Below are 19,878 nucleotides of genomic sequence, written 5' to 3'. Positions count from 1 at the left end.
GCGATAGTGAGCCTAAGACCCTTCATACTCCCGCTGACGTCCACTACGATGATGATGTCCTTGGGAGAGGTCGCAGCCTGGATGTACCTGGAACAGAGCAGAGGGCAAAGGTCAACTGATTAAATCAATCAGATATTCAGTTTTCAGGTATTTGTTGGTCTGTTGGGGCATTTGGATATCAACAAAGGTGGGAGGTATACAGTACGGATTATAAAGGCCTGTCTGTTCTAAAGGCCTATCTGGCTGGACCTATTGCAAGCCAAGGCCAAAGGTTTATACGAGAGGTCAGGGTTCAGTGGATACACGATTACCCAGATATTCTTAGAATTCCAGCTGGCTCTATGGTTCTGAAACAGAACAATGGAACATTTAGAAGGAGGAGTTAGAACTGTCCAGGAATATTTCCTGAGAGGTTAATGAGCTTGGGCACACTGGAGGATAAGAATAAAGAGACGATCGAAGGTGGGGAGGGAGGTCACATGGAGGGTGTAAATAAAGAGATGACGATCGAAACGGAGGAGGGAGGGAGGTCACATGGAGGGTGTAAATAAAGAGATGACGATTGAAGGAGGGAGGGAGGTCACATGGAGGGTGTAAATAAAGAGATGACGATCGAAGGGGAGGGAGGTCACATGGAGGGTGTAAATAAAGAGATGACGATCGAAACGGAGGAGGGAGGGAGGTCACATGGAGGGTGTAAATAAAGAGATGACGATCGAAGGGGAGGGAGGTCACATGGAGGGTGTAAATAAAGAGATGATGATTGAAGGAGAGAGGGAGGGAGGTCACATGGAGGGTGTAAATAAAGAGATGATGATTGAAGGAGAGAGGGAGGGAGGTCACATGGAGGGTGTAAATAAAGAGATGACGATCGAAGGGGAGGGAGGTCACATGGAGGGTGTAAATAAAGAGATGACGATCGAAGGGGAGGGAGGTCACATGGAGGGTGTAAATAAAGAGATGACGATCGAAGGGGAGGGAGATCACACGGAGGGTGTAAATAAAGAGATGACGATCGAAGGGGAGGGAGGTCACACGGAGGGTGTAAATAAAGAGATGACGATCGAAGGGGAGGGAGATCACATGGAGGGTGTAAAAAAAGAGATGACGATCGAAGGGGAGGGAGGTCACACGGAGGGTGTAAATAAAGAGATGACGATCGAAGGGGAGGGAGGTCACACGGAGGGTGTAAATAAAGAGATGACGATCGAAGGGGAGGGAGATCACATGGAGGGTGTAAAAAAAGAGATGACGATCGAAGGGGAGGGAGGGAGGGAGGTCACATGGAGGGTGTAAATAAAGAGATGACGATTGAAGGAGGGAGGGAGGGAGGTCACATGGAGGGTGTAAATAAAGAGATGATGATCGAAGCGGAGGAGGGAGGGAGGTCACATGGAGGGTGTAAATAAAGAGATGATGATTGAAGGAGAGAGGGCGGGAGGTCACATGGAGGGTGTAAATAAAGAGATGACGATCGAAGGAGGGAGGGAGATCAGATGGAGGGTGTAAATAAAGAGATGACGATTGAAGCGGAGGAAGGAGGGAGGTCACATGGAGGGTGTAAATAAAGAGATGACGATCGAAGGGGAGGGAGGTCACATGGAGGGTGTAAATAAAGAGATGACGATCGAAGCGGAGGAGGGAGGGAGGTCACATGGAGGGTGTAAATAAAGAGATGACGATCGAAGGGGAGGGGGGAGGGAGGTCACATGGAGGGTGTAAATAAAGAGATGATGATCGAAGGGGAGGGAGGTCACATGGAGGGTGTAAATAAAGAGATGATGATTGAAGGAGAGAGGGAGGGAGGTCACATGGAGGGTGTAAATAAAGAGATGACGATCGTAGCGGAGGAGGGAGGGTGGATGGCCGCTCCTCTCCTATCCTGTCCTCTGTCGACCGGGAACTTCTTACATACCACACCAAGCCATTGTCTTAACCATCAGACCGACGACACTCTCAATATCCAAGACTGACGACACTCAATATCCAAGACTGAGGACACTCAATATCCAAGACTGAGGACACTCTCAATATCCAAGACTGACGACACTCAATATCCAAGACTGAGGACACTCTCAATATCCAAGACTGAGGACACTCTCAATATCCAAGACTGAGGACACTCAATATCCAAGACTGAGGACACTCAATATCCAAGACTGAGGACACTCAATATCCAAGACTGAGGACACTCAATATCCAAGACTGAGGACACTCAATATCCAAGACTGAGGACACTCAATATCCAAGACTGAGGACACTCTCAATATCCAAGACTGAGGACACTCAATATCCAAGACTGAGGACACTCAATATCCAAGACTGAGGACACTCAATATCCAAGACTGAGGACACTCAACATCCAAGACTGAGGACACTCAATATCCAAGACTGAGGACACTCAACATCCAATGATGTGTGGCTGTCTGGCTCTGTAGTCCTTTCCTGCAGTCAAACCACCTAATTGCCTCATAGGTGGAATGTTATTCATATTTTTTTAAATTAATAAACATAAAATATAAAGAAATGCCGGAAATCTGGTGTTTCTATGTCAAACAGTTTTGCATTATTTCAGTCTCCCGGGTGGCGCCGTGGTCTAGGGCACTGCATCGCAGTGCTAGCTGCGCCACCAGAGTCTCTGGGTTCGCGCCCAGGCTGGGCTGGGTTCGCGCCCAGGCTCTGTCTCAGCCGGCCGCAACCGGGAGATTCGTGGGGCGACGCACAATTGGCATAGCGTCGTCCGGGTTAGGGAGGGTTTGGCCGGTAGGGGTAGGGATCCTTGTCTCAGTATGTAAAAATGTAATAAAATGTATGCACTCTACTGTAAGTCGCTCTGGATAAGAGCGTCTGCTAAATGACTAAAATGTAATGTATATAAAGTGTAATATTGGGAAGCAAACTCAAAATGTAATACATTTCAACTCTATATCTGACATGATACAGGTGTCTACTTTTTGTTCAACCCATAACCATGTGTGTGAGGTGTACATTTTTGTTTCAAAGTAGATTTGTTTAAGACGACCAAGAAACACTCTGTGTGACCCTGATTTAGCCCACTGCAGTAAAAGGTTAAAGGTCCTTTATACCAAATTAGGAAGAATCCTAAACTGAGGCTTCAATGCAAAAGTAGAGATGATTTAATGGGACATCATGATGCTCAAAAAGTGCATTGTGCAGAAAAGTACATAAAGAAAAGAATGGAAAAACAAACAAACGTTTCGACATCAAGCCACCCTCAGTGTGACTAAACAGGAAACATCAAGCCACCCTCAGTGTGACTAAACAGGAAACATCAAGCCACCCTCAGTGTGACTAAACAGGAAACATCAAGCCACCCTCAGTGTGACTAAACAGGAAACATCAAGCCACCCTCAGTGTGACTAAACAGGAAACATCAAGCCACTCTCAGTGTGACTAAACAGGAAACATCAAGCCACCCTCAGTGTGACTAAACAGGAAACATCAAGCCACCCTCAGTGTGACTAAACAGGAAACATCAAGCCACCCTCAGTGTGACTAAACAGGAAACATCAAACCACCCTCAGTGTGACTAAACAGGAAACATCAAACCACCCTCAGTGTGACTAAACAGGAAACATCAAACCACCCTCAGTGTGACTAAACAGGAAACATCAAACCACCCTCAGTGTGACTAAACAGGAAACATCAAACCACCCTCAGTGTGACTAAACAGGAAACATCAAACCACCCTCAGTGTGACTAAACAGGAAACATCAAGCCACCCTCAGTGTGACTAAACAGGAAACATCAAGCCACCCTCAGTGTGACTAAACAGGAAACATCAAGCCACCCTCAGTGTGACTAAACAGGAAACATCAAGCCACCCTCAGTGTGACTAAACAGGAAACATCAAGCCACCCTCAGTGTGACTAAACAGGAAACATCAAGCCACCCTCAGTGTGACTAAACAGGAAACATCAAGCCACCCTCAGTGTGACTAAACAGGAAACATCAAGCCACCCTCAGTGTGACTAAACAGGAAACATCCAGCCACCCTCAGTGTGACTAAACAGGAAACATCAAGCCACCCTCAGTGTGACTAAACAGGAAACATCCAGCCACCCTCAGTGTGACTAAACAGGAAACATCAAGCCACCCTCAGTGTGACTAAACAGGAAACATCAAGCCACCCTCAGTGTGACTAAACAGGAAACATCAAGCCACCCTCAGTGTGACTAAACAGGAAACATCAAGCCACCCTCAGTGTGACTAAACAGGAAACATCAAGCCACCCTCAGTGTGACTAAACAGGAAACATCAAGCCACCCTCAGTGTGACCAAACAGGAAACATCAAGCCACCCTCAGTGTGACTAAACAGGAAACATCAAGCCACCCTCAGTGTGACTAAACAGGAAACATCAAGCCACCCTCAGTGTGACCAAACAGGAAACATCAAGCCACCCTCAGTGTGACCAAACAGGAAACATCAAGCCAACCTCAGTGTGACTAAACAGGAAACATCAAACCACCCTCAGTGTGACCAAACAGGAAACATCAAGCCACCCTCAGTGTGACCAAACAGGAAACATCAAGCCAACCTCAGTGTGACTAAACAGGAAACATCAAACCACCCTCAGTGTGACCAAACAGGAAACATCAAGCCACCCTCAGTGTGACCAAACAGGAAACATCAAGCCACCCTCAGTGTGACTAAACAGGAAACATCAAGCCACCCTCAGTGTGACTAAACAGGAAACATCAAGCCAACCTCAGTGTGACTAAACAGGAAACATCAAGCCAACCTCAGTGTGACTAAACAGGAAACATCAAGCCACCCTCAGTGTGACTAAACAGGAAACATCAAGCCAACCTCAGTGTGACTAAACAGGAAACATCAAGCCACCCTCAGTGTGACTAAACAGGAAACATCAAGCCACCCTCAGTGTGACTAAACAGGAAACATCAAGCCACCCTCAGTGTGACTAAACAGGAAACATCAAGCCACCCTCAGTGTGACTAAACAGGAAACATCAAGCCACCCTCAGTGTGACTAAACAGGAAACATCAAGCCACCCTCAGTGTGACTAAACAGGAAACATCAAGCCACCCTCAGTGTGACCAAACAGGAAACATCAAGCCACCCTCAGTGTGACTAAACAGGAAACATCAAGCCAACCTCAGTGTGACTAAACAGGAAACATCAAGCCATCCTCAGTGTGACTAAACAGGAAACATCAAGCCATCCTCAGTGTGACTAAACAGGAAACATCAAGCCAACCTCAGTGTGACTAAACAGGAAACATCAAGCCAACCTCAGTGTGACTAAACAGGAAACATCAAGCCACCCTCAGTGTGACCAAACAGGAAACATCAAGCCACCCTCAGTGTGACTAAACAGGAAACATCAAGCCACCCTCAGTGTGACCAAACAGGAAACATCAAGCCACCCTCAGTGTGACTAAACAGGAAACATCAAACCACCCTCAGTGTGACTAAACAGGAAACATCAAGCCACCCTCAGTGTGACCAAACAGGAAACATCAAGCCACCCTCAGTGTGACTAAACAGGAAACATCAAGCCACCCTCAGTGTGACTAAACAGGAAACATCAAGCCACCCTCAGTGTGACTAAACAGGAAACATCAAGCCACCCTCAGTGTGACTAAACAGGAAACATCAAGCCACCCTCAGTGTGACTAAACAGGAAACATCAAGCCACCCTCAGTGTGACTAAACAGGAAACATCAAGCCACCCTCAGTGTGACTAAACAGGAAACATCAAGCCACCCTCAGTGTGACTAAACAGGAAACATCAAGCCACCCTCAGTGTGACCAAACAGGAAACATCAAGCCACCCTCAGTGTGACTAAACAGGAAACATCAAGCCACCATCAGTGTGACTAAACAGGAAACATCAAGCCACCCTCAGTGTGACTAAACAGGAAACATCAAGCCACCCTCAGTGTGACTAAACAGGAAACATCAAGCCACCCTCAGTGTGACTAAACAGGAAACATCAAGCCACCCTCAGTGTGACTAAACAGGAAACATCAAGCCACCCTCAGTGCGACCAAACAGGAAACATCAAGCCACCCTCAGTGTGACTAAACAGGAAACATCAAGCCACCCTCAGTGTGACCAAACAGGAAACATCAAGCCACCCTCAGTGTGACTAAACAGGAAACATCAAGCCACCCTCAGTGTGACTAAACAGGAAACATCAAGCCACCCTCAGTGTGACTAAACAGGAAACATCAAGCCACCCTCAGTGTGACCAAACAGGAAACATCAAGCCACCCTCAGTGTGACCAAACAGGAAACCGGAGGACTCTCCAACTGTGATTCCTGGAAAACCTGGGGATTTAGTGAAAGCTACCAGACTTTTCCAATCCTAGTTACTCAGCCAGGGCAACAACTCCTCAAGAGAGTGTGATTCCAAATGACCTCTGCTCCGCTCTACATTTAGTTAGACAGTACGGACCTAATCTATGCTGTCAAAACGTACAGATCACAAATCACTCCTCAATAGTGACCCCTTGACCCAGACACTTGTTTTCCCCACAGGACCTGCTGTTCAGGTTGCCGTGGCCACCAGACCCAGGGATGGTAATAGCCAGCCTATCAGGTGGCAGCAGCGTGGGGGTTGTAATTCCCTACAGACCAAGGACAGTAAGGACAGACAGCCAGTCACCAAAATAACAGATTAGTGAAGCTAGAGAGCCAAGGAACTGCTGGGTTCAGGGAAACTAACAGATCACTTCCTCATTACTACAGGCTCACACAGGAAGTACTTCCAGATGACTTCCTCATTACTACAGGCTCACACAGGAAATACTTCCAGATGACTTCCTCATTACTACAGGCTCACACAGGAAATACTTCCAGATGACTTCCTCATTACTACAGGCTCACACAGGAAATACTTCCAGATCACTTCCTCATTACTACAGGCTCACACAGGACATACTTCCAGATGACTTCCTCTTTCCTCCTAACAAAAAGGCTCTCAGAGCAGGAAGACAGACAGGCAGACAGACATGGGCTGCACTATGCCCCAAATTCAACCCTATTCCCTATGAGTGCACTACTTTAGACCAGGGCCCTATTCCCTATATAGTGCACTACTTTAGACCAGAGCCCTATTCCCTACATAGTGCACTACTTTAGACCAGAGCCCTATTCCCTATATAGTGCACTACTTTAGACCAGGGCCCTATTCCCTATATAGTGCACTACTTTAGACCAGAGCCCCATTCCCTATATAGTGCACTACTGTTGACCAGAGCCCTATGTAGGGAATAGCGTGCCATTTGGGACGCATATATAGGAACTCACCAGTTTCTGTTCCTGCAGTCAAACGTGACGACACCATTTTCATCTGGGGTCCACGCGATGCCTGTGGAAATGGTGTATTGGAAATGCCTGGTGTGAACTCACAATATGGTACAGTGCTGAATTATCAGTACAGATGACCTGATAGACTCAGCTATAGACTGGAACAGCTGAGTCCCTCTAATGACCTGAATGACTCAGCTATAGACTGGAACAGCTGAGTCCCTCTAATGACCTGAATGACTCAGCTATAGACTGGAACAGCTGAGTCCCACTATACCTCTAATGACCTGAATGACTCAGCTATAGACTGGAACAGCTGAGTCCCACTATACCTCTAATGACCTGAATGACTCAGCTATAGACTGGAACAGCTGAGTCCCACTATACCTCTAATGACCTGATAGACCCAGCTATAGACTGGAACAGCCGAGTCCCTCTAATGACCTGAATGACTCAGCTATAGACTGGAACAGCTGAGTCCCACTATACCTCTAATGACCTGATAGACTCAGCTATAGACTGGAACAGCTGAGTCCCACTATACCTCTAATGACCTGAATGACTCAGCTATAGACTGGAACAGCTGAGTCCCACTATACCTCTAATGACCTGATAGACTCAGCTTTAGACTGGAACAGCTGAGTCCCTCTAATGACCTGATAAACTCAGCTATAGACTGGAACAGCTGAGTCCCTCTAATGACCTGAATGACTCAGCTATAGACTGGAACAGCTGAGTCCCACTATACCTCTAATGACCTGATAGACTCATCTATAGACTGGAACAGCTGAGTCCCACTATACCTCTAATGACCTGATAGACTCAGCTCTAGACTGGAACAGCTGAGTCCCACTATACCTCTAATGACCTGACAGACTCAGCTACAGACTGGAACAGCTGAGTCCCTCTAATGACCTGATAGACTCAGCTACAGACTGGAACAGCTGAGTCCCACTATACCTCTAATGACCTGAATGACTCAGCTATAGACTGGAACAGCTGAGTCCCACTATACCTCTAATGACCTGACAGACTCAGCTACAGACACTGCTATTCTCCATTAAAACTGCTGTCAGTTAGCAAGGCTACTGGGTTCAGCTGGCCTGCTGCAGTGTGGAGTGCTGATCTGTAGATTTATCTGAGTTGGACTTGTGCTGTGGGTCTGTCTGTCTGTCTGCTGGGTGCGTGCCAGTACAGTATTGTGGTCTGTCTGTCTGTCTGTCTGGGGCGTGTGCGTTCCTGTACAGTATTGTGGGTCTGTCTGTCTGTCTGGGGCGTGTGCGTGCCTGTACAGTATTGTGGTCTGTCTGTCTGGGGCGTGTGTGTGCGTGTGTGAGTGTGTTGTTACCTGGGTAGAGTCTGAAGAAGCCAGTGGCACTGCCAAAGTACTGCCAGGTTAGAGTAGGGTCCTTCTGGAAGTTATCCACAAACACATCGTTCAGGGCCTCCGACATGTACACCCCGTTTAGAATACCAGGGTCTGACCAGACCGAGGGAGGGAGGGAGACAGAGGGGAGGGGAGTAGAAGCAGAGGGACAGGGAGGAAATGAGAGCGAGAGAGCGAGAGAGCGAGAGAGCGAGAGAGAGAGAGAGAGAGAGAGAGAGAGAGAGAGAGAGAGAGAGAGAGAGAGAGAGAGAGAGAGAGAGAGAGAGAGAGAGAGAGAGAGAGTGAGCAAGAGAGCGAGAGAGAGAGAGGGAGTGAGTGAGTGAGTGAGTGAGTGAGAGAGGGTCAGAGAGTGAGAGAGAGAGTGAGAGAAAGAGGGAGTGAGTGAGTGAGAGAGAGAGAGGGAGTGAGTGAGTGAGTGAGTGAGAGAGAGAGAGTCAGAGAGTGAGAGAGAGAGGGAGTGAGTGAGTGAGAGAGGGTCAGAGAGTGAGAGAGAGAGTGAGAGAGAGAGGGAGTGAGTGAGTGAGAGAGGGTCAGAGAGTGAGAGAGAGAGTGAGAGAGAGAGAGAGGGTCAGAGAGTGAGAGAGAGAGAGAGAGAGGGTCAGAGAGTGAGAGAGAGAGAGAGGGTCAGAGAGTGAGAGAGAGAGAGAGGGTCAGAGAGTGAGAGAGTGAGAGAGTGAGTGAGTGAGTGAGAGAGGGTCAGAGAGAGAGAGAGAGTGTGGGAGGGAGGGAGGGAAGGAACAGGGTAAAGAGTTAGTATCTGATGAACATTCCTCCCTTTAAGGCCTCTGAAGCAGCAATGAGAACAACATCAAATGGTTTTCATTCTGTGGAGCAAAAAGCCAACATCTAAAGACAGGGAGCTAAACCCTGGCTGGTGTTGAGAGACCATGGCATTGTCCTAATGAACCACCGCTAGCTGACCTTTGTTGTAAACGTTGGTGGGGACCTGTATGTCGCTCTGCAGAGTGTTGACCTGGAGCTTGTTGAAGTGTTCATTCTCTTCCAGAGGAAACTCTCCTCCCAGCTCGATAGCGTTTCCATCTTTATCCACTGAGTTGATCAGCATAGAGTTATAGTAGTCAAACTGATGAGGAGAGAAATCACAGAGTTACTGTAGTCAGACTGAAGAGGAGAGAGAAATCACAGAGTTACTGTAGTCAGACTGAAGAGGAGAGAGAAATCACAGAGTTAGTGTAGTCAGACTGATGAGGAGAGAGAAATCACAGAGTTACTGTAGTCAGACTGAAGAGGATAGAGAAATCACAGAGTTACTGTAGTCAGACTGAAGAGGAGAGAGAAATCACAGAGTTACTGTAGTAAGACTGAAGAGGAGAGAAAAATCACAGAGTTACTGTAGTCAGACTGATGAGGAGAAAGAAATCAGTAAAAGGCACATGACAGCCTGCTTCGAAATTGCCAAAAGGCACCTAAAGGACTCTCAGAGCATGAGAAACAAAATTCTCTGGTCTGATGAAACCAAGATTAAACTCTTTAGCCTGAATGCCAAGCGTCATGTCTGGAGGAAACCTGGCACCATGCCTACGGTGAAGCTGTGGGGATGTTTTTCAGCGGCAGGGACAGGGAGACTAGTCAGGATTGAGGGGGAAGATGGACGGAGCAAAGTAAAGAGAGATCCTTGATGAAAACCTGCTCCAGAGCACTCAGGACCTCAGACTGGGGTGAAGGTTCACCTTCCATCAGGACAACGACCCTAAGCACACAGCCAAGACAATGCAGGAGGAGCTTCGGGACAAGTCTTTCAATGTCCTTGAGTGGCCCAGCCAGAGTCCGGACTTGAATCCGATCGAACATCTTTGGAGAGACCTGAGAATAGCTGTGCAGCGACGCTCCCCATCCAACCTGACAGAGCTTGAGAGGATCTGCAGAGAATGGGAGAAACTCCCCAAATACAGGTGTGCCAAGCTTGTAGCGTCATACCCAAGAAGACTCAAGACTGCAATCGCTGCCAAAGGTGCTTCAACAAAGTACTGAGTGAAGGGTCTGAATACTTATGTAAATGTAATATTGCCATTACATTTTTTTTTATACATTTGTAAAAATTTATAAAAACCTGTTTATGCTTTGTCATTATGGGGTATTGTGATGTCATTATGGGGTATTGTGACGTCATTAAGGGGTATTGTGTGTAGATTGAGGGGGAAAAAAAGATCATCTATTTTAGAATAAGGCTGTAATGTAACAAAATGTGGAAAAAGTCAGGAGGTCTTAATACCCTCTGAATGCACTGTATACCTACTCAGTCAAGAGGTCTTAATACCCTCTGAATGCACTGTATACCTACTCAGTCAAGAGGTCTTAATACCCTCTGAATGCACTGTATACCTACTCAGTCAAGAGGTCTTAATACCCTCTGAATGCACGGTATACCTACTCAGTCAAGAGGTCTTAATACCCTCTGAATGCACGGTATACCTACTCAGTCAAGAGGTCTTAATACCCTCTGAATGCACTGTATACCTACTCAGTCAAGAGGTCTTAATACTCTCTGAATGCACTGTATACCTACTCAGTCAAGAGGTCTTAATACCCTCTGAATGCACTGTATACCTACTCAGTCTGTGACGATCGGTTACTTTTTAACAACAGCGAAGATAAGCCCTTAAAAAGTGTATTTGTAAGGAGGAACACAGTGGTGTGATTACACTGTGACTGACCTCTAAGGTAGCGTTGAATTCGTGGTATAGATCAGCGTCCTCCGCTGCCTCCGCCAGTCTCTTGACAGACTTCATCTTCCTACCCAGCATGCCCTCCATCTCCTCAGCAAACTTCTTCACCAGTTCCTCTCCGTCCACCTCCTCCATCTTCACCGTGGGCTCAACGTCTTTGTATTTCTGGAGAGGAAAGGGTTAAATACCCTTAATAAACATGTTTAAGTAAACAAACGGTCCCTGATATCAGAGTCCTGTTAACTACACAGGTGAACTGGCAGATTTGGTTATCTTTCAGGTGTTTTCAAGTCTGTGATTGAATCCACTTCCACAAGGGAGCTGTCATAAGAGACACATGTTTTTTATTTATTTATTTTATTTCACCTTTATTTAACCAGGTAGGCTAGTTGAGAACAAGTTCTCATTTGCAACTGCGACCTGGCCAAGATAAAGCATAGCAGTGTGAACAGACAACACAGAGTTACACATGGAGTAAACAATAAACAAGTCAATAACATGGTAGAAAAAAAAGAGAATCTATATACAATGTGTGCAAAAGGCATGAGGTAGGCAATAAATCGAATAATTACAATTTAGCAGATTAACACTGGAGTGATGTAACGTATTGTATGACAACAGCCAGAGAAGAGATGGATCTTGGTATTGGATTGGCTAGAGAACATAGAGCTTATCTCTAAATAGAACCTTGACAAACCGCTATCTGACTCTGTTGTCTTAGCTGGGGACTATTCAACAGCTGTTGGGTGGATTAAAGTAGTCTGTTAATCATCTCCTGTTGTTTTTACCACAGTCAGTCTTTGACAATGATGTAAACCCTCTGCCCTCATCACCCCTCACATACCAAAACATTAACTAAAACACACACATACACTCAGTGGACAGTTTATTAGGTACACAACCCCCGTTCACGAAAATGGTTCGCTCCTACAAGCAGTGAGTCACGTTGCCGTGGCTTGCTATATAAAGCAGGCAGACAGGCATCAAGGCATTCAGTTACTATTCGATTAAACGTTAGAATGGGCAAAACGAGTGACCTAAGGGACTTTGAGTGTGGTATGATCGTCAGTGCCAGGCGTGCTAGTTCCAGTATCTCAGAAATGGCCGGCCTGATCCAGGAGTGAATAGTACCCCAGGCTGTATCACTGGATCAGAGGGAATAGAACCTCATGCTGGATCAGAGGGAATAGAACCTCATGCTGGATCAGAGGGAATAGAACCCCAGGCTGGATCAGAGGGAATAGAACCCCAGGCTGTATCACTGGATCAGAGGGAATAGAACATCATGCTGGATCAGAGGGAATAGAACCTCATGCTGGATCAGAGGGAATAGAACCCCAGGCTGGATCAGAGGGAATAGAACCCCAGGCTGGATCACTGGATCAGAGGGAATATAACCTCATGCTGGATCAGAGGAAATAGTACCTCAGGCTGTATCAGAGGGAATATAACCCCAGGCTGTATCAGAGGGAATAGTGCCTCAGGCTGGATCACTGGATCAGAGGGAATAGAACCCCAGGCTGGATCACTGGATCAGAGGGAATAGAACCCCAGGCTGGATCACTGGATCAGAGGGAATAGAACCCCAGGCTGGATCACTGGATCAGAGGGAATAGAACCCCAGGCTGGATCAGAGGGAATAGAACCCCAGGCTGGATCACTGGATCAGAGGGAATAGAACCCAAGGCTGGATCAGAGGGAATAGAACCACAGGCTGTATCACTGGATCAGAGGGAATAGAACCCCAGGCTGGATCACAGGATCAGAGGGAATAGAACCCCAGGCTGTATCAGAGGGAATAGAACCCCAGGCTGGATCACAGGGAATAGAACCCCAGGCTGGATCAGAGGGAATAGAACCCCAGGCTAGATCAGAGGGAATAGAACCCCAGGCTAGATCAGTGGGAATAGAACCCCAGGCTGGATCAGAGGGAATAGAACCCCAGGCTGGATCACTGGATCAGAGGGAATAGAACCCCAGGCTGGATCTGAGGGAATAGAACCCCAGGCTGTATCACTGGATCAGACGGAATAGAACCCCAGGCTGGATCACAGGATCAGAGGGAATAGAACCCCAGGCTGGATCAGAGGGAATGGAACCCCAGGCTGGATCACTGGATCAGAGGGAATAGTACCTCAGGCTGGATCAGAGGGAATAGAACCCCAGGCTGGATCACTGGATCAGAGGGAATAGAACCCCAGGCTGGATCACTGGATCAGAGGGAATAGAACCCCAGGCTGGATCAGAGGGAATAGTACCCCAGGCTGGATCACTGGATCAGAGGGAATAGAACCCCAGGCTGGATCAGAGGGAATAGAACCCCAGGCTGGATCAGAGGGAAGAGAACCCCAGGCTGGATCACTGGATCAGAGGGAATAGAACCCCAGGCTGGATCACTGGATCAGAGGGAATAGAACCCCAGGCTGGATCAGAGGGAATAGAACCCCAGGCTGGATCAGAGGGAATAGAACCCCAGGCTGGATCACTGGATCAGAGGGAATAGAACCCCAGGCTGGATCACTGGATCAGAGGGAATAGAACCCCAGGCTAGATCAGAGGGAATAGAACCCCAGGCTAGATCAGAGGGAATAGAACCCCAGGCTAGATCAGTGGGAATAGAACCCCAGGCTGGATCAGAGGGAATAGAACCCCAGGCTGGATCACTGGATCAGAGGGAATAGAACCCCAGGCTGGATCTGAGGGAATAGAACCCCAGGCTGTATCACTGGATCAGAGGGAATAGAACCCCAGGCTGGATCACAGGATCAGAGGGAATAGAACCCCAGGCTGGATCACAGGATCAGAAGGAATAGAACCCCAGGCTGGATCACTGGATCAGAGGGAATAGAACCACAGGCTGGATCAGAGGGAATAGAACCCCAGGCTAGATCAGTGGGAATAGAACCCCAGGCTGGATCAGAGGGAATAGAACCCCAGGCTGGATCACTGGATCAGAGGGAATAGAACCCAAGGCTGGATCACTGGATCAGAGGGAATAGAACCCAAGGCTGGATCACTGGATCAGAGGGAATAGAACCACAGGCTGTGTCACTGGATCAGAGGGAATAGAACCCCAGGCTGTATCACTGGATCAGAGGGAATAGAACCCCAGGCTGGATCAGAGGGAATAGTACCTCAGGCAGGATAACAACCTATCCCTCAACGTAACCAAGACTAAGGAAATGATTGTGAACTACAGGAAAAGGAGCACCGAGCACGTCCCCATTCTCATCGACGGGGCTATAGTGGAGCAGGTTGAGAGCTTCAAATTCCTTGGTGTCCACATCAACAACAAACTAGAATGGTCCAAACACACCAAGACAGTCATGAAGAGGGCACAACAAAGCCTATTCCCCCTCAGGAAACTAAAAAGATTTGGCATGGGTCCTGAGATCCTCAAAAGGTTCTACAACTGCAACATCGAGCGCATCCTGACTGGTTGCATCACTGACTGGTCCAGCAATTGCTCAGCCTCCGACCGTAAGGCACTACAGAGGGTAGTGCGTACGGCCCAGTACATCACTGGGGCAAAGCTGCCTGCCATCCAGGACCTCTACACCAGGCGGTGTCAGAGGAAGGCCCTAAAAATTGTCAAAGACCCCAGCCACCCTAGTCATAGAGTGTTCTCTCTGATACCTCACGGCAAGCGGTACCGGAGCGCCAAGTCTAGGTCCAAGAGACTTCTAAACAGCTTCTACCCCCAAGCCCTCGTGTCACTGGGCAGCTCTCGGCTCTGCTTCCCTTTGTAGTCTGTAATAGTTTGCAAGCCCTGCCACATCGGACGAGTGTCGGAGCCGGTGTAGTACAATTCGTATTGATGCTTTGCCTGTTTGATGGTTCGTCGGAGGGCATAGTGGGATTTCTTAGAAGCTTCCGGGTTAGAGTCCCGCTCCTTGAAAGCGGCAGCTCTACCCTTTAGCTCAGTGCGAATGTTGCCTGTAATCCATGGCTTCTGGTTAGGGTACGTACAGTCACTGTGGGAACGACGTCCTCGATGCACTTATTGATAAAGCCAATGACTGAAGTGGTGTACTCCTTAATGCCATGGGAAGAATAGTATAAAGCGAAGGCAGGCCTTAAGGCTTAAGCAGGTGCGTGTGGATTAAGTAGCGGAAATTGTACCATATATTGATTGTAGAAGAGTTCCATTCCAAAGTAACCAGGAAGGAAAAACACATAGAAACCTTTCAGACAATGATAAAACGTCCCAGTGTGTCCCATGTTATCTTAACCTGTCTTGTACAAACACCATAAACATAAATACAGCCTCTTTATGGTCAAAAGAGGGCATCATAGAGGCAGTGGCTGAGTGAGCAGCACATATCCCCCCCCGGCAACGGAAATGAAAAGCAAATGTTGCTTCCCAAGCAACCAAGCAACAGACCAATCAATAAACACAACCCCAATCAGTAATCAATCAACTAACTATCAAGTGAAGTCATGTGTGAAGATGCAGGCGTCTTTGCCATGAATAATGAGTTTAGTATTGATCTGTTTATGATAAAGATTATGATGAAGATGATGATGTTTATGATGAAGATGATGTTGTTCATGATGACAATGATGATGTTCATGATGATGATGATGGATATGATGAAGATGTTTATGATGAAGCTGTTCATGATGAAGATGTTTATGATGAAGATGATGATGTTTATGATGAAGATGTAGCATAAAACTCATTAAGTGAATGTTTTAACTTGTAATTTTCACAGTGATCTTTTCCAAAGCTAATGAGAATAACATATACTGTATGTACGACGTGGTGTATGAGAAATCTACTCATTACCAAGCTCAAACAAGCGGCATATTATGGTGTATTATGGTGTTGCGCTCTTGTGGGTTCTAAAAAATTTGCTATGCAGCTAAAATCTGGTACAATATGTTTTGTACATGAACCCTGTCAAATAAACAAATGTAAACACACAGACTGTGGCAGGACAGGTAGAGCGGGGGGGGGGGGGGGGGGCAGGACTGAGGAAGCCTAAGTCTATTCAACCACCAGAGCCTTTCCCGTCTGTCACTAAAATACTGTTATGATTGTATGTGCTGTTCTCTGACTCTATGGATGGGAATTGTGTTCCTATCAAACTAAGCTGTCAGCCAGGTCGTCCAGGGTTAATCCAGGACGTTGGTCCTACACGGCACCCTATTCCCTACGCAGTGCACTACTTTTGACCAGAACTCCATGGGTCCCGGTCAAAAGTAGTGCACTTCATAGGGAATAGGGTGCAATTTGGGACACATCTCCGGACTTTATTCTGTCCCCAAATGACAGATATAGACATAGAAACTGCAGATAGACTCAGCCGCAGGCACGCACACACACACACACACACACACACACACACACACACACACACACACACACACACACACACACACACACACACACACACACACACACACACACACACACACACACACACACACACACACACACACACACACACACACACACACACACACACACACACACACACAGAGACCTGGAAAGAAGGGGAGGAAGAAAAGGCAAAAAACAAACATCCAATATTTTATAAACGCTGACAGAGGAGCCTACTGTCAACACAACCACAGTGACTTTATAAACGCTGACAGAGCAGCCTACTGTCAACAACCACAGTGACTTTATAAACGCTGACAGAGCAGCCTACTGTCAACACAACCACAGTGACTTTATAAACGCTGACAGAGCAGCCTACTGTCAACACAACCACAGTGACTTTATAAACGCTGACAGAGCAGCCTACTGTCAACACAACCACAGTGACTTTATAAACGCTGACAGAGCAGCCTACTGTCAACACAACCACAGTGACTTTATAAACGCTGACAGAGCAGCCTACTGTCAACATAACCACAGTGACTTTATAAGACACATTATATTCCTCAGTATAATGTTAATAAGACACATTATATTCCCCAGTATGATGTTAATAAGACACATTATATTCCCCAGTATGATGTTAATAAGACACATTATATTCCCCAGTATGATGTTAATAAGACACATTATATTCCCCAGTATAATGTTAAGACACATTATATTCCTCAGTATAATGTTAATAAGACACATTATATTCCTCAGTATAATGTTAATAAGACACATTATATTCCCCAGTATAATGTTAATAAGACACATTATATTCCCCAGTATAATGTTAATAAGACACATTATATTCCCCAGTATAATGTTAATAAGACACATTATATTCCCCAGTATAATGTTAATAAGACACATTATATTCCCCAATATAATGTTAATAAGACACATTATATTCCACAGTATAATGTTAATAAGACACATTATATTCCCCAATATAATGTTAATAAGACACATTATATTCCCCAGTATAATGTTAATAAGACACATTATATTCCCCAGTATAATGTTAATAAGACACATTATATTCCCCAGTATAATGTTAATAAGACACATTATATTCCCCAGTATAATGTTAATAAGACACATTATATTCCCCAATATAATGTTAATAAGACACATTATATTCCCCAGTATAATGTTAATAAGACACATTATATTCCCCAGTATGACGTTAATAAGACACATTATATTCCTCAGTATAATGTTAATAAGACACATTATATTCCCCAGTATGATGTTAATAAGACACATTATATTCCCCAGTATGATGTTAATAAGACACATTATATTCCCCAGTATGATGTTAATAAGACACATTATATTCCCCAGTATAATGTTAAGACACATTATATTCCTCAGTATAATGTTAATAAGACACATTATATTCCTCAGTATAATGTTAATAAGACACATTATATTCCCCAGTATAATGTTAATAAGACACATTATATTCCCCAGTATAATGTTAATAAGACACATTATATTCCCCAGTATAATGTTAATAAGACACATTATATTCCCCAGTATAATGTTACTAAGACACATTATATTCCCCAATATAATGTTAATAAGACACATTATATTCCCCAGTATAATGTTAATAAGACACATTATATTCCCCAATATAATGTTAATAAGACACATTATATTCCCCAGTATAATGTTAATAAGACACATTATATTCCCCAGTATAATTTTAATAAGACACATTATATTCCCCAATATAATGTTAGTAAGACACATTATATTCCCCAGTATAATGTTAATAAGACACATTATATTCCCCAGTATAATGTTAATAAGACACATTATATTCCCCAGTATAATGTTAATAAGACACATTATATTCCCCAGTATAATGTTAATAAGACACATTATATTCCCCAGTATAATATTTTGTTCCATCCAGTCAGATCATTGTCTACAACATGAGCTCAGAGACTAGGGAGGGGGACTGCACAGATATGAGTGTGTGATATGGTGTGTGTGTGATACGTTGTGTGTGTGTGTGTGTGTGTGATACGGTGTGTGTGTGTGTGATACGGTGTGTGTGTGATACGGTGTGTGTGTGTTACGGTGTGTGTGTGTTACGGTGTGTGTGTGTGTGTTACGGTGTGTGTGTTACGGTGTGTGTGTTAGGCCAGACAGATGTTGCCAGGTCCTGCTGGGTAGTCTTCAGGGTCGCTAGGGAACAGAGAGCATGTGCTATTTACTGAGAAGTGCTGGGACTTACACCTAGGAGGGTAATTAGGCCAACCCCCCCCCCCCCCCACACTAATAGCATGAAAGTACAGAAGTCTATTCTGTCTATTTCACACAAACATACAAATTAATATCGTCTGCGTTGAACATCTCATCAACGTGACCTCCCAAACCCCCAGTATTTCCTCCACAACAAACACAGTCTTCATTTAATGTCCACAAACAGCAGTGATCATACAAGTCGTTATCTTGCTGCCCTTCTCTCTTTGATTTCAGGGCTGAGCTCACCCTGCAGGGAAGCCCCTCAACACACACCACGCACGCACGCACGCACGCACGCACGCACGCACGCACGCACGCACGCACGCACGCACGCACGCACGCACACACACACACACACACACACACACACACACACACACACACACACACACACGCACACACACACACACACACACACACAGTTCCTCCTCAATCATCCATCTCTAAATCAATTTCTCTGGGTTACCTTTTGGAGTAGAAGAGCACCAGAGTATTTTGTTGAAAGAGCAATGATTTGTTTTCCGTAGGAGACGGCCCATTGCTGAACCCTGGAAAACAGGAAGGAAATACAGGACATTACTGTAAGCTTTGTAAAAAAACAAATACAATTCAAGTACAATTGGCCCAATAGAAAAGCTCAGTTTACTGTCAATTTATTCTAGTAGTCCATGGCAACAGCACCTGCCTGGTTCTTCAGAATTCATTTATTCAAAACACAACTAGTCTCCTCTCTAGTCTCCTCTCTAGGTTCCTCTCTAGTCTCCTCTCTAGTCTCCTCTCCAGTCTCGTCTCTAGGTTCCTCTCTAGTCTCCTCTCTAGGTTCCTCTCCAGTCTCCTCTCTAGTCTCCTCTCTAGGTTCCTCTCTAGTCTCCCC

General features: G+C 45.8%; 1 protein-coding gene across 1 annotated transcript in view; it reads right to left on the bottom strand.

The window, feature by feature from the left end:
* The window catches only part of cacna2d4a (calcium channel, voltage-dependent, alpha 2/delta subunit 4a), a 320,994-nt gene that overhangs the window by 289,923 nt on the left and 11,193 nt on the right, over positions 1-19,878 (bottom strand). The window contains exons 2-7 of the mRNA XM_071331829.1: positions 19,471-19,552; positions 11,360-11,536; positions 9,606-9,768; positions 8,646-8,777; positions 7,298-7,358; positions 1-87 (exon numbers count right to left, since the gene is read on the bottom strand). The exon at positions 1-87 is cut by the window's left edge and continues 64 nt beyond it. Coding sequence (XP_071187930.1) covers positions 1-87; positions 7,298-7,358; positions 8,646-8,777; positions 9,606-9,768; positions 11,360-11,536; positions 19,471-19,552 — 702 coding nt within the window. The remainder of the gene's footprint in view (positions 88-7,297; positions 7,359-8,645; positions 8,778-9,605; positions 9,769-11,359; positions 11,537-19,470; positions 19,553-19,878) is intronic.

This window comes from Salvelinus alpinus, chromosome 11, assembly GCF_045679555.1.
Source record: "Salvelinus alpinus chromosome 11, SLU_Salpinus.1, whole genome shotgun sequence".
Taxonomy (NCBI): Eukaryota; Metazoa; Chordata; class Actinopteri; order Salmoniformes; family Salmonidae; genus Salvelinus; species Salvelinus alpinus.
Note: the sequence above shows the minus strand (reverse complement) of the source record. Positions and strands in the feature narration are given on the sequence as shown.